This window comes from Trichomycterus rosablanca, chromosome 13 (assembly GCF_030014385.1).
Source record: "Trichomycterus rosablanca isolate fTriRos1 chromosome 13, fTriRos1.hap1, whole genome shotgun sequence".
In the NCBI taxonomy this organism is placed as follows: Eukaryota; Metazoa; Chordata; class Actinopteri; order Siluriformes; family Trichomycteridae; genus Trichomycterus; species Trichomycterus rosablanca.
The window spans coordinates 37,514,515-37,527,550 of record NC_086000.1 but is presented as its reverse complement, the minus strand read 5'-3'; the positions used below and the strand labels follow the sequence as shown (position 1 = coordinate 37,527,550).

Genomic DNA, 13,036 nt, shown 5'->3' with positions numbered 1-13,036 from the left:
TTTAGGTTTTCATCATCATTGTTTAGATATGAACTGGTTATGTAGACCTCACTCCTGGTCTGTACCCCCTCCCACTGGGACCCTGACCCCTTTCCTTACCCAGTATGGCGACCACCTCGTCGTCCTGGATGACCTCGAGCGACCCCGACACCACGAAGCACAGCGTGTCCACGCTCTCGCCGGCGTGGTAGATCAGGTCCCCCGGGGCACAGTGGATGGTCTGGAACTCCATGGCGAGCGCGCGCAGGCAGCCGTCGCTGGCCAATCGGAACGCAGGATGCTCCTTGAACACCTTCCGGTTCAGGTGGACGCAGATGTCGGCGCGCATGTCCTTGGGGCAGATCTGCAGCACCTGCGACGGACGGAGAGAGATGGAGATGCTCAGGTGTGTGTGTGTGTGTGCTAACAACGTGGGACCTGAAGACCTGGGTTCAAACCTCACGTGTTTGTGGAACATGACTGCATGGATTTCCACCAGATATTCCGGTTTTGTAGGGTTTTTTGAGCTACACACCCCCTTCACTTCACAAATCACACACACACAGCCACACACAGTGAACTGGTGCACACGCTACTGGTCTGGAACTGGTGATAGGACGCACCAGTATGGTTGTAATGGGGACTTTGCTCGCTTGGTTTGGCCTCTGACAGTTAATCTAAGTCTACTCATTGAATGAATGGGCACAAATTCCCACAATTGCACTCCAAAGTCTTATAAAAAGACTCCCAGAACTCATGGTCATGTGACCCAATACTTTTGTAATACACAGACGCATTTCCCGTCATCCCACACTCCCGAGAAGAGGGCGTGTCTAAATTATTAGATCCCCTAAAATGCTCCTACTGAGGCGCCTTAATTCTGATTGATGATCTGACTGAATGACAAGAGAGCGTCTTATGAGTTCCATGAATTCTTATGAGGCAGCAGGGCGGGGCACCGGGTCCTTCGGTACCTTGTCGGTGTCGATGCCGCGGGACATGGACCACGTGGAGGCGATGTAGTCCATCACTCTCTCGCTCAGGCCTTTAGGAACCTGGTAGAGCTTGAGGAAGTCGCGCACGCTGTTCAGCATCTCGTGGTAGCGGTTGGTGTTGGCGTACATCTGCTGGAAGATGGTGGTGACGTTACCGAATATGGTGGCGTACAGCAGAGCTGCGGAAAGAGAGGAGACGGCAGTATAAATAAAATAAAACAATAATACGCCTGTAAGAGCAAGAAAAATATACTGTATGGTCAAAAGTATGTGGACGCCCCTCTTAATCTGTCAATCTGAGTGACTTTGGGCTGAATTAGAACCTTAGAGTCAGGCCTTCTCATCTAACATTAGCACCTGATTATAGATTCTCCAAGCTTTCCCAGAGGAGTGGAGACTGTTATAGCCTCTAAGAAGTGCTAAGAATCCGAGAATCAGAGTAATCAGAAAGTTCAATCCGCACCACCACCATCAAATCACCACTGTTGGGCCCCTGAGCGAGGCACTTTAGCCTCACTTGCTTAAATTGTGTTCATTTATGTTCATTTGGTTCCCCAGACCTCCACAGCGCCCCCTCCTGTTGGCACTGGGTGCCGGTTCTACCCATAATGCACCTATCAGCTGAGGAGAGTGGAGGGAACCGTGGGAGGTGGAGGAAGATGAAGGAGCGTGAGGAGGATAATGGAATAAAGAGGAGACGATTCTCCAAACTGGGTTAGGAGTGTAAATAATGGATGGGGTACCACTCAAAATCCAATCACACACACACACACACACACACGCGTCTGATACGCTACCCCACCACCACTGAGATCTCCAGCTTTTGGGTTCGGATCTCAGATGTGCTATCGACCGGATGGGCGCCCACACTGTCACGATCGACCGTGTTTTGCTGCTGCCATCGCGACCCCTGCTGGCTGCTCGAGGCACCTGCAGGAGAGACTTCATCTCTGTCGGGTGAAAACAAGTGGCCTGAGACTGAGCACACTCATTCCTGCTGGAGGTTACACACGGGGAATCGGATATGACTAAATTGGGAGGAAGGTGGAACACTGACGCTAACAAGAAGGGGAACGATTGCAAATAAATACGGTGGCCAAAATAACAGAAACCAAGTACCAAATGAAAGGCACAAAATCATCCATCATACTCCACAAAGGGCATCAGACCCCAAAAAGGAGGAACATCAGACACCAAAAAGGAGGAATATCAGACCCCAAAAAGGGCATCATACTCCAAAAAGGAGGACATCAGACCCCAAAAAGGAGGAATATCAGACCCCAAAAAGGGCATCAGATCCCAAAAAGGAGAGCATCACATACCAAAAAGGAGGGCATCATACCCCACAAAGGAGGATATCAGACCCCAAAAAGGGCATCAGATCCCAGAAAGGAGGGCATCAAATCCCAAAAAGGAGATAATCAGACCCCAAAAAGAAGGACATCAGACCCCAAAAAGAAGGACATCAGACCCCAAAAAGGAGGACATCAGACCCCAAAAAGAAGGGCATCATACCCCACAAAAGAGGACATCAGACCCCAAAAAGGAGTAACATCACATCCCAAATAGGAGGGCATCACATCCCAAAAAGGAGGGCATCAGACCCCAAAAAGGAGGGAATCATACCCCACAAAGGAGGACATCAGACCCCAAAAAGGACATCAGATCCCAAATAGGAGGGCATCACATCCCAAAAAGGGAATCATACCCCACAAAAGAGGACATCAGACCCCAAAAAGTTCATGCACCGATCTCTATTATCCCCCGTCTCTGTGCAGCACCATCGATCAGCCAGCAGAGGGGGTAACTGCAGCAGTTATGAGAAAACCCAGTTTCAGCTGTAATGTCCAGTCCCTTACACACAGCTAATCGTGTGTCTGTGTAGGCGCCCGGCCAGCCGATAGCACAGCCGATAGCACAGCTGATAGCACAGCTGATAGCACAGTTGGAGTTCTCAGCGCTGGTGTGCTAGTGTGTTTTTGTTCTTTTGTTATTCAGGTCTGGACTGCAGGCAGGAGGCCAAAAAGCTTCTTCAGTCTTTATATTGTTCCTTAATATGATTGATTATTGTTTCACCCCCACATAAGAGACAGGACTGTTAAACAGTGTGTGTGTGTGTGTGTGTGTGTGTGTGTGTGTGTGTTAGGGTGAGAGTCTGTGCCCCGGCATGCAGAGTGACGCTCTCGGCTGGTTTTGGGACACATTTGGCTCTGAATTGGCAGGAAAGAGAAGTGAAGGTGACAGTCACCACACACACACACACACACACACACACACACACACACACACACACACACACACACACACACACACACTGAGTCTGAATAACATAAGGCTGTGGATGTTTGCATGGAGCTGATTTGTCCGTCCTGTTAGTTGCTGTTTGCAATATACTGGTGTGAATAATATAATCTATGTGGACACACACCAGTACCAGTGTGTAAAAGCTGCTGGTTGGACTGCAGTGATACAGGAGGGTATTATTTTTTTTATCATTATTGTTATTATTATTATCATTATTATTTGTATTATCATTAATTATTATTATTTTTAGTATCAATATTAATAATATTATTATTAATTATTATCAATAATTATTAATATTGTTATTATTATTTTTTATCTTTTTTATCATTATCATTATTATCATTATTATTATTTTTTTTTTTTTATTATTATTACATTATTATTATTATTATTATTACTGTTTATTATTACATTATTATCATTGTTATTATTATTATTACAGTTTATTATTACATATTATTATTATTCTTATTAACATTATTATTAATTATAATTTTGTTTAATATTATTACATTATTATTAATATTATTAGTGTGATTATTATTACTGTTTATTATTACATTATTATTATTGTTATTATTGATATTACTGTTTATTATTATTGTTATTATTGTAATTGTTTGATCTGGTGCTCATTTGCTCTCTAAACCAAACTGACATAAAAATCCATGCGATTATTAAACAGCATAATAATAATAATAATAGTAATAATAATAATAGTAATAATAATAATAGTAGTAACTTCACTGCTTCTCTCATACTGAACGCTCAGGGACTGAAAATGCAGTTTAAATTTGGCCCTTATTTAAAAGCAAAATCTTTGTGATGGTTGTCTGCACAGACAGGTTAACGTTCTCCAACCCCCTGTGTCACGTGTCACCTGTATCAGACTCGCTTCTGGTAATGCAATTCTCGCTCTCCCTCGTCTTCGGAGTCCTTCCATGAGTCCTGTCATCCAGTAACACCACCTATAGTGTTATCATGTGGGCACCTCATCATCACGCCCAAAGTAACATAACCTTCAGGACCTAATGTGGTTCAGGAGCTCATTTTCTGTTCTGGCTCTCTCGTACACTCGCTCAGTGGTGATCATCTTCCTCCATGAGATCTTCAGCAGCTTTCTAATGTTGTTCTCAAAAGCCTGAATAACACGACTGCATCGGCACACCTGAGATTACTGATGGTCTTTCCAACAAGGTCAAAAACCAAACAATTACAGCTGAATGGGGAGGGTGGGGGGGGGTGTATTACCTACCGCATACACACACACACACACACACACGTTCTCCTAAACCTAATTACCCCGTTTCTTCTTCCCACCTCTACATCACACTCTCAAATTCAATTGTACGTAATGCAGTTGTAGAAAACGCACCCGTAACCCAGCGTTGCATGCTAAGCATGCGGAATTTATTCCACCACGTTTTCACTCTTTTAGTGCTTCTAAAAATAAACCGGTTCCATTACAGCATCGCTGAGATGAAGACCGAACCAGGAGTTATTGCTTTTCCATCCTGTCGGGGGTCCCTGTACGGATCAGGATATTGAACTCGTTACGCTTCTCTCTGCTCAGCTGCTTTGCTCTAAAATCCTCACGCTGAGCGTTTTCTGGATTTATTTATCCTGTTCCTCGGGACGCCCTACCTGTCCGTTATATACATACACATACTTCTACATCTAGAATTCCATTCCAAAAGCAGCATCTAGGAAAGGCTGAGAGTCTCTGATGAGTAAAGATGATCAGAGGATCCAGTTTGTCCACAAATGTGTGAGAAAATGATTGAAATGTTTAAAAACAATGAACCTCAAAGAAAGATTGGAAGGGATTTGCATGTTCTCCCTCTACAGTGCAGAATATCATTAAATCGTTCAAGGAATCAGGAGGAATTTCAGTGTGTAAAGGTCGAGGGTGCGAGCTTAATCTGAACGCTCGTGATCTTCCATCCCTCAGACGGCGCCGCATCAAGAACCTCCACTCAACACTAGCTGATATAACCACATGGGTGAGGGATTAGTTTATCAAACCTTTATCAAGCTCAACAATACAGAGTTACTGCACTAATGATACTGAACACTTTGCTGTGCAAACAAGAAGCCTTATGTTAACCATGTCCAGAAGCGGCGTCCACTTCTTTGGGCTCGCAGGCATCTAGGATGGACCATCACACAGTGGAAACGTGTATTGTGGTCAGATGAATCAGCATTCCAGGTCTTTTATGGAAAAAATGGACGCTGTGTGCTCCAGACTGTTATCAACAACACGTCCAAAATCCAGTCTGTCATGGTATGGGGCGTGTCAGTACCAGGGTCTGTCATGGTATGGGGGTGTGTCAGTACCAGGGTCTGTCATGGTATGGGGGTGTGTCAGTACCAGGGTGTGTCATGGTATGGGGGCGTGTCAGTACCAGGGTCTGTCATGGTATGGGGGTGTGTCAGTACCAGGGTGTGTCATGGTATGGGGGTGTGTCAGTACCAGGGTCTGTCATGGTATGGGGGTGTGTCAGTACCAGGGTCTGTCATGGTATGGGGGTGTGTCAGTACCAGGGTGTGTCATGGTATGGGGGTGTGTCAGTACCAGGGTGTGTCATGGTATGGGGGTGTGTCAGTACCAGGGTCTGTCATGGTATGGGGGTGTGTCAGTACCAGGGTGTGTCATGGTATGGGGGCGTGTCAGTACCAGGGTCTGTCATGGTATGGGGGTGTGTCAGTACCAGGGTGTGTCATGGTATGGGGGTGTGTCAGTACCAGGGTCTGTCATGGTATGGGGGTGTGTCAGTACCAGGGTCTGTCATGGTATGGGGGTGTGTCAGTACCAGGGTGTGTCATGGTATGGGGGTGTGTCAGTACCAGGGTGTGTCATGGTATGGGGGTGTGTCAGTGCCAGGGTCTGTCATGGTATGGGGGTGTGTCAGTACCAGGGTCTGTCATGGTATGGGGGTGTGTCAGTACCAGGGTGTATCATGATATGGGGGTGTGTCAGTACCAGGGTGTATCATGGTATGGGGGGGTGTCAGTACCAGGGTGTGTCATGGTATGGGGGTGTGTCAGTACCAGGGTGTGTCATGGTATGGGGGTGTGTCAGTGCCAGGGTCTGTCATGGTATGGGGTGTGTCAGTACCAGGGTCTGTCATGGTATGGGGGTGTGTCAGTACCAGGGTGTATCATGGTATGGGGGTGTGTCAGTACCAGGGTGTATCATGGTATGGGGGTGTGTCAGTACCAGGGTGTATCATGGTATGGGGGTGTGTCAGTATCAGGGTGTATCATGGTATGGGGGTGTGTCAGTACCAGGGTGTATCATGGTATGGGGGTGTGTCAGTACCAGGGTGTATCATGGTATGGGGGTGTGTCAGTACCAGGGTGTATCATGGTATGGGGGTGTGTCAGTATCAGGGTGTATCATGGTATGGGGGTGTGTCAGTACCAGGGTGTATCATGGTATGGGGGTGTGTCAGTACCAGGGTGTATCATGGTATGGGGGTGTGTCAGTACCAGGGTGTATCATGGTATGGGGGTGTGTCAGTACCAGGGTCTGTCATGGTATGGGGGTGTGTCAGTACCCTTGGTAAAGGTCATTTACACTCTGTGATGCAGCATCAATACAGAAAAGTACGTTGAGATCTTAGAGCAACATGTTGCTGCCTTCAAGACGTCGTCTTTTCCAGAGATTACAAAGGCGTGACTGTGGAAGAAGAGGGTACGGGTACTGGACCGGCCTGCCTGCAGTCCTGACCTGTCCCCAATAGAGAACGTGTGGAGGATTTTGACCCCCCGTACTGCTGCACATCTTAAGACGTGTTTGCAGGAAGAACGAGACAAATTAAAAGCTGAAACACTAAATCACTGGTGAAAAGAAACGGCGACATTACAAAGTGGTAAATGCTTTACCGTCCCGACTTTTTTTGGAATGTGTTGCAGGCCTGAAATGCAGGAATGGATGTTTATTAATAAAGAAAAAAATCAGTACAGAATCCCAAAAGCAAAAAACTCCATCAGTTCACGCTCCAAAACTTCAGCAGCCAGAGACGTAATTACATCGGCTCCAGTCCCGCAGGAGGTGCAGGCATCAAATCACCTCTCACACTCCAAAATCCTACACAAACCCCCCGGAGCGTCCATACTTACATCAAATCTGATATAACACATCGTTTACATCCTCTCTGGTGTAAAGTTATCAAGTCTGGAATTAAATCCTCATGTTCTTCCTCAGAAACCTCCCCACCTCCCACCCTGAGCCCTGGTCTTAAATCAGCTCGACATTTCTGGGATGAATCACACTCCGACTGTGAGTCAGGCCTTCTCTTATCTTCTCTTCTAACATCAGTGCCTGACCTGACCTGACTCTACTGACTGAATGACTGAACCGGCACAAATCCCCACAGACACACTCCAGTGTTTTAGAAAGGCTTTCCAGATGAGAGGAAGAGTAAACAATTCGACAAGATCACGGTCAGGCGTCCAAATACTTTTGACCATGCTGTACATTGATTGGAGATGATTTAATTCAGCTGGATAAACGGGGATCTGGCCTCCCATACACTCGCAGCTGTACTGGTTTCGGGAAACGAAGAAATGAAGCTTAAGCAGTTCGACGCTGACCCTCCCGAACCTTAGTGAGCACCTAATAAGCCCCACTTTCAAATATCTCGTTTTGTTACATATCATTTAGACATGCCCACTTCCCCCATCAGTGTCATGCACAGTGTTCATGTTTTTAAAGGAGAACCGCAGACTGGCACGTGTGAAGCCATCAGGGTCACGCTGGGAGGAACACGCTAGACTCGAGTATTCCTACACCGCTTGTACACGCACCTCGACGAGACAGTAGGAGTCGCTGTTGCAGCAACGACGACGTGATAACCCAGTCTCGGCGTGGTGGTCATGTAATAGAGGTACAGCGTGTCCTGTTTTATTTTAACATCAAAGCCAGGACTGAATATCTAAGCTACTTCAACACCGACTCACAAAAGCAAACGGATCCAGGTACACAATCCCCAAACGCTCCAGTCGTTCCAGTCTCCGGTTCCTCAACGTCAGTCGACAATCCAGACGTCTGAATCAGGACGCGAGCAGATTGAGTCGGACGAGGCAGCGCGTCCATCATCGTCACACTCCTGTAGATACCCGATCTGTCGCTTCAGATACCCACAGGACTCGTGAGGATTCCAAACACGCTGCGCCTCCCCGAAAAACACGAGACGTCTGAACGTCTTGTCAGGCTGCTCGCCGGGTTCTACAGGAACGTTCCATGAACCGGCTTCCAATCGAACGTCTGCTTAGTCCCCCACCTCATGAAAAGCCGATCACTGGCTCTACAGACAGAACTGTCTGATGATTTGAGGACTGACGGGGGGGGGTGTTACCTGGTTCCCTCTTCACCAGAGGCTTCTGCTGTCAAGTTGAGGTGGTGCGGTGAAGGAACACGTGAACTACAGCGTGCTCCACCTCAGAGATGAGGACTTCAGACTCGACTCGGACTCGACTCATGAATCGCAAAAAATTTGCATTTATTCAGTTTGCATCACATGAAACGCTCGATCGGCTTTCTAACGACTTCCTGTTTTACTTCACCACCGGGAAAAGTTTGGAGGTTTTTAATTATAAGCACATTTACAAAATAACGGATTCTGTTCCTAATGGGACGCACGCTTATAAATGTAATAGCATCTGGAAGAACAGAAGCTAAGGTAAGCAGCGGTTATGATTGTTTTTGCCGTGTTTGGGATTTTGGCCGCTGTGCCGTGATTTATCGAGCGCTTTTGTTCTGTAATGAAAACGAAACGTATCAGCTGAAGCTTTTAACTGGAACCTTCTTGTTACAGAAATTACATTCATTTACACGATGAGGAGGAAAGTAAAGACACGAAGTAAAACGGCTAAATACACTCGCTAATCTGTTGTTGTTTTTATCTGAACTTACAGATTATTTCTTTATTTCTGCGCTACATTTATAATATATGTTTAGTGTAGATTATATCGACTCGTGACTCGACTCGGACTCTAGCCTAAAGACTCGTGACTTGTGAACGCCACCGCGCGTGTTATGGCTCTGTTTCTGAATCCACCGCTGGCTGGTGGAAAGAAGCTGCCGGCGGTTTCAGACGTGCTTGGCTGCCGATGTTCTCAGCCAGCGGGAACTCACACGGAAGCAGTCCCTCTTACTCTACTTGAAACCGTCCCAGCGCTCTCTGACTCAGCTATCAGTACAGATGTAGTTAGCATCCTAGCATCACGTCTCTACGTCATGGCCACTTCCCTTTCCGATATAATAAAGCTCGAGCGCAGCTGTTAAATTCCGAGACTCTTTGAACCGGCGAGTCTGGCTGTGAATTAGCCGTAATTATTGTAAATTACATCCGACGCAAATCCAATCTACTAAGAGAGAAAATGAATGCGCCGGTGCTGCGTCCTGACGACTACATCTAACGTTTAGAGAAATCTGACCGCGCAAAAACCTCCAGATTCAAGTGAGAGAACGAAAGTTATAATCCTCCACCGATACGGTGCGACCGTGCCCTAATCTCAGCTCTGTTACCGGCAGGTTGGGCACCTACACAGACAACGATTGGCTAATAACTGCTGCAATTACTCCCTCTGCTGGCTGAACAAGGAACCTGTCTGGTTCAGGTGAAAAGAAACGGTCGGTACTGCACACGTGTCGGAGGGGGCGTGAGGTAGTAGAGGTGAAATACCATGGGGGAATTGGGTATGACTAAATTGGAAGGAAAATTTACGAGGGGGGTATACTCTCCTGACACGCCCTCTATGATGCGTGCACGCTCCACTGACCCTTCTTATCCCCCCGTACTTCGATGGATCGGTGCGTGAGGTCGGTCTCACGCATGTAGAGTCACGCCCTGATCTCCACGTCCCTCCACTTTTGTACAGGCACCTCGGGCTACTAACCAGGGTCCACAGCGCCAAAGACCCCGCCCACTTTTTTTTTGTCATGTCTTTTCCCACACAGCAGACTAGTGGATTATTTTGTCTGCTGCCCACTAGGGGGCGCCAAGCCAACCGGTAGCAGAGCTGAGATTTACATTTACATTTTTTCTCAAGGGCCCAACAGTGGCAACCGGGCAGTGGCGGGATTTGAACAAGCAACCTTCTGCTGATTGGTTTTCTGCACCTGTTAGGAATGGGTGTGGCTAAAACACCTTGTAGGGGCGTCCACATACTTTTGGCCCTATTGTGTACGTGTTCGTTACTAGTGTACGTAAATTTGTAGCCTAACTAGCTGTACGATTGTTCTACTAGTTAGTTAGTGGCATCGTTACTCACATCCGATCATCATCATGGCCACGGCGAAGATCTTCTCGCCGTCGGTGGTGGGCGCGATGTTGCCGAAGCCGATGCTGGTCAGACTGGTCATGGTGAAGTAGAGCGAGGTGATGTAGACGGAGTTCTTGCTGGGGCCGCCCTCCCACCGGCCCGAACCCGAGACGTTGAAGCGGTAGGGCGTGCCCGCCGTCTCGCCCAGCATGTAGAGCCAGCTGTCCTGCCGCGCCATGTTCCGGTCCTCGTCGATGACCTCATAGTCGCCGATGCTGTACCAGATGCAGGCCAGCCAGTGGGCGGCCAGTCCGAACACGCAAACCAGCAGGACCAGCACGGCGGCGCCGTATTCGATATAGTGGTCGAGCTTCCGTGCCACCCGGCCCAGACGCAGCAGCCGGACCACCTTCAGGGAACTGAAGAGGCTGCTGATACCCTGAGAGACGGAGACAAAGGGTTCATCCAGATGTTCATCCATCCATCTAATAATCCATTCATCTAATAATACATTCATCCAGCTCAGAAGCAGCAGCCGGACCACCTTCAGGGAACTGAAGAGGCTGCTGATACCCTGAGAGATGGAGACAAAGGGTTCATCCAGACGTTCATCCATTCATTCATCTAATAATCCATTCATCTAATAACTCATCCATCTAATAATACATTCATCCAGCTCAGACGCAGCAGCCGGACCACCTTCAGAGAACTGAAGAGGCTGCTGATACCCTGAGAGACGGAGACAAAGGGTTCACCCGGGCGTTCATCCATTCATCTAATAACTCATCCATCTAATAATCTATTCATCTAATAACTCATCCATCTAATAATCCATTCATCTAATAATACATTCATCCAGCTCAGACGCAGCAGCCGGACCACCTTCAGGGAACTGAAGAGGCTGCTGATACCCTGAGAGACGGAGACAAAGCGTTCACCCGGGCGTTCATCCATTCATCTAATAACTCATCCATCTAATAATCCATTCATCTAATAACTCATCCATCTAATAATCCATTCATCTAATAATACATTCATCCAGCTCAGACGCAGCAGCCGGACCACCTTCAGGGAACTGAAGAGGCTGCTGATACCCTGAGAGACGGAGACAAAGCGTTCACCCGGGCGTTCATCCATTCATCTAATAACTCATCCATCTAATAATCCATTCATCTAATAACTCATCCATCTAATAATCCATTCATCTAATAATACATTCATCCAGCTCAGACGCAGCAGCCGGACCACCTTCAGGGAACTGAAGAGGCTGCTGATACCCTGAGAGATGGAGACAAAGGGTTCATCCAGACGTTCATCCATTCATTAATCTAATAATTCATTCATTCATCCATTCACCCGGCCCAGACGCAGCAGCCGGACCACCTTCAGGGAACTGAAGAGGCTGCTGATACCCTGAGAGACGGAGACAAAGGGTTCATCCAGATGTTTATCCATCCATCTAATAACTCATCCATCTAATAATCCATTCATACATTCATCTAATAATCTATCTATTCACTTGGCCCAATGCAGCAGCCGGACCACCTTCAGAGAACTGAAGAGGCTGCTGATACCTCGAGAGACGGAGACAAAGGGTTCACCTTGACGCTCATTCATTCATTCATTCATCCAATCATCCATTCATCCATCTGTTCACTCGGCCCACTGAAGAGGCTGCTGATACCCTGAGAGACGGAGAAGGGTTCATCCATTCATTTAATAATCTATTCATCCAATAAACCATTAATCTCATGATCTATTCATCAATTCACCCAGCCATCTCTCCATCCATTCACCCAGCTGTTCATCCATTCATCTAATAATCCATTCATCAATTCACTCAGCCATTCACTAATTCACCCATCCATTTATTTAATAATCCATTCACCCATCTGTTCACCCAGTCATTAATTCATTTATTCATTCAAAAACCCATTCACCCAATAATCCATTTATCAATTTACCCAGCCATTCATCCATTCATTTAATAATCAATTAATTCATCCAATAATCCATTCATCCATCTTTCCATTCATTCATTCATCCAATAATCCATTCATCCATCCATTCACCCAGCAATTAATCTATTTACCTAATAATCCATTAATCAATTCACCCAGCCATTCAACTATTCAGCTAATAATCCATTCATTACTCTAGTCATTTATCCATTCATCCATCTATTCATCCAATAATCAATTCATCCATCTCTCCATCCATTTACCCAGCCATTCTTCCTTCTCTTCACCTAGCCATTCATCCATTCATTCATACAGTAATCCATCTCTCCATCTCTCCATCCATTCACCCATTCATCGTTCCATCCATCCATCATGCATTCTGCCATTCATCCCTGTGTTCATCCATCAGTTCTTCCATCTTTTATTCAACCATCCATTCTCATTTCATCCTTTTATTCATCCATTCATCTCACTGTTCATCCATCCATCTACTGTTTTCTATGTAACTATGGCAACATAAAA

At 46.6% G+C, this 13,036-nt stretch overlaps 1 protein-coding gene across 1 annotated transcript in view; it reads right to left on the bottom strand.

Annotated features, from left to right (window-relative positions):
* Positions 1-13,036, bottom strand: part of kcnh1a (potassium voltage-gated channel, subfamily H (eag-related), member 1a) — a 46,677-nt gene that overhangs the window by 15,583 nt on the left and 18,058 nt on the right. Inside the window, exons 7-9 of the mRNA XM_063008068.1 lie at positions 10,563-10,992; positions 954-1,153; positions 100-352 (exon numbers count right to left, since the gene is read on the bottom strand). Of these exons, the coding sequence (XP_062864138.1) occupies positions 100-352; positions 954-1,153; positions 10,563-10,992 (883 nt within the window). The remainder of the gene's footprint in view (positions 1-99; positions 353-953; positions 1,154-10,562; positions 10,993-13,036) is intronic.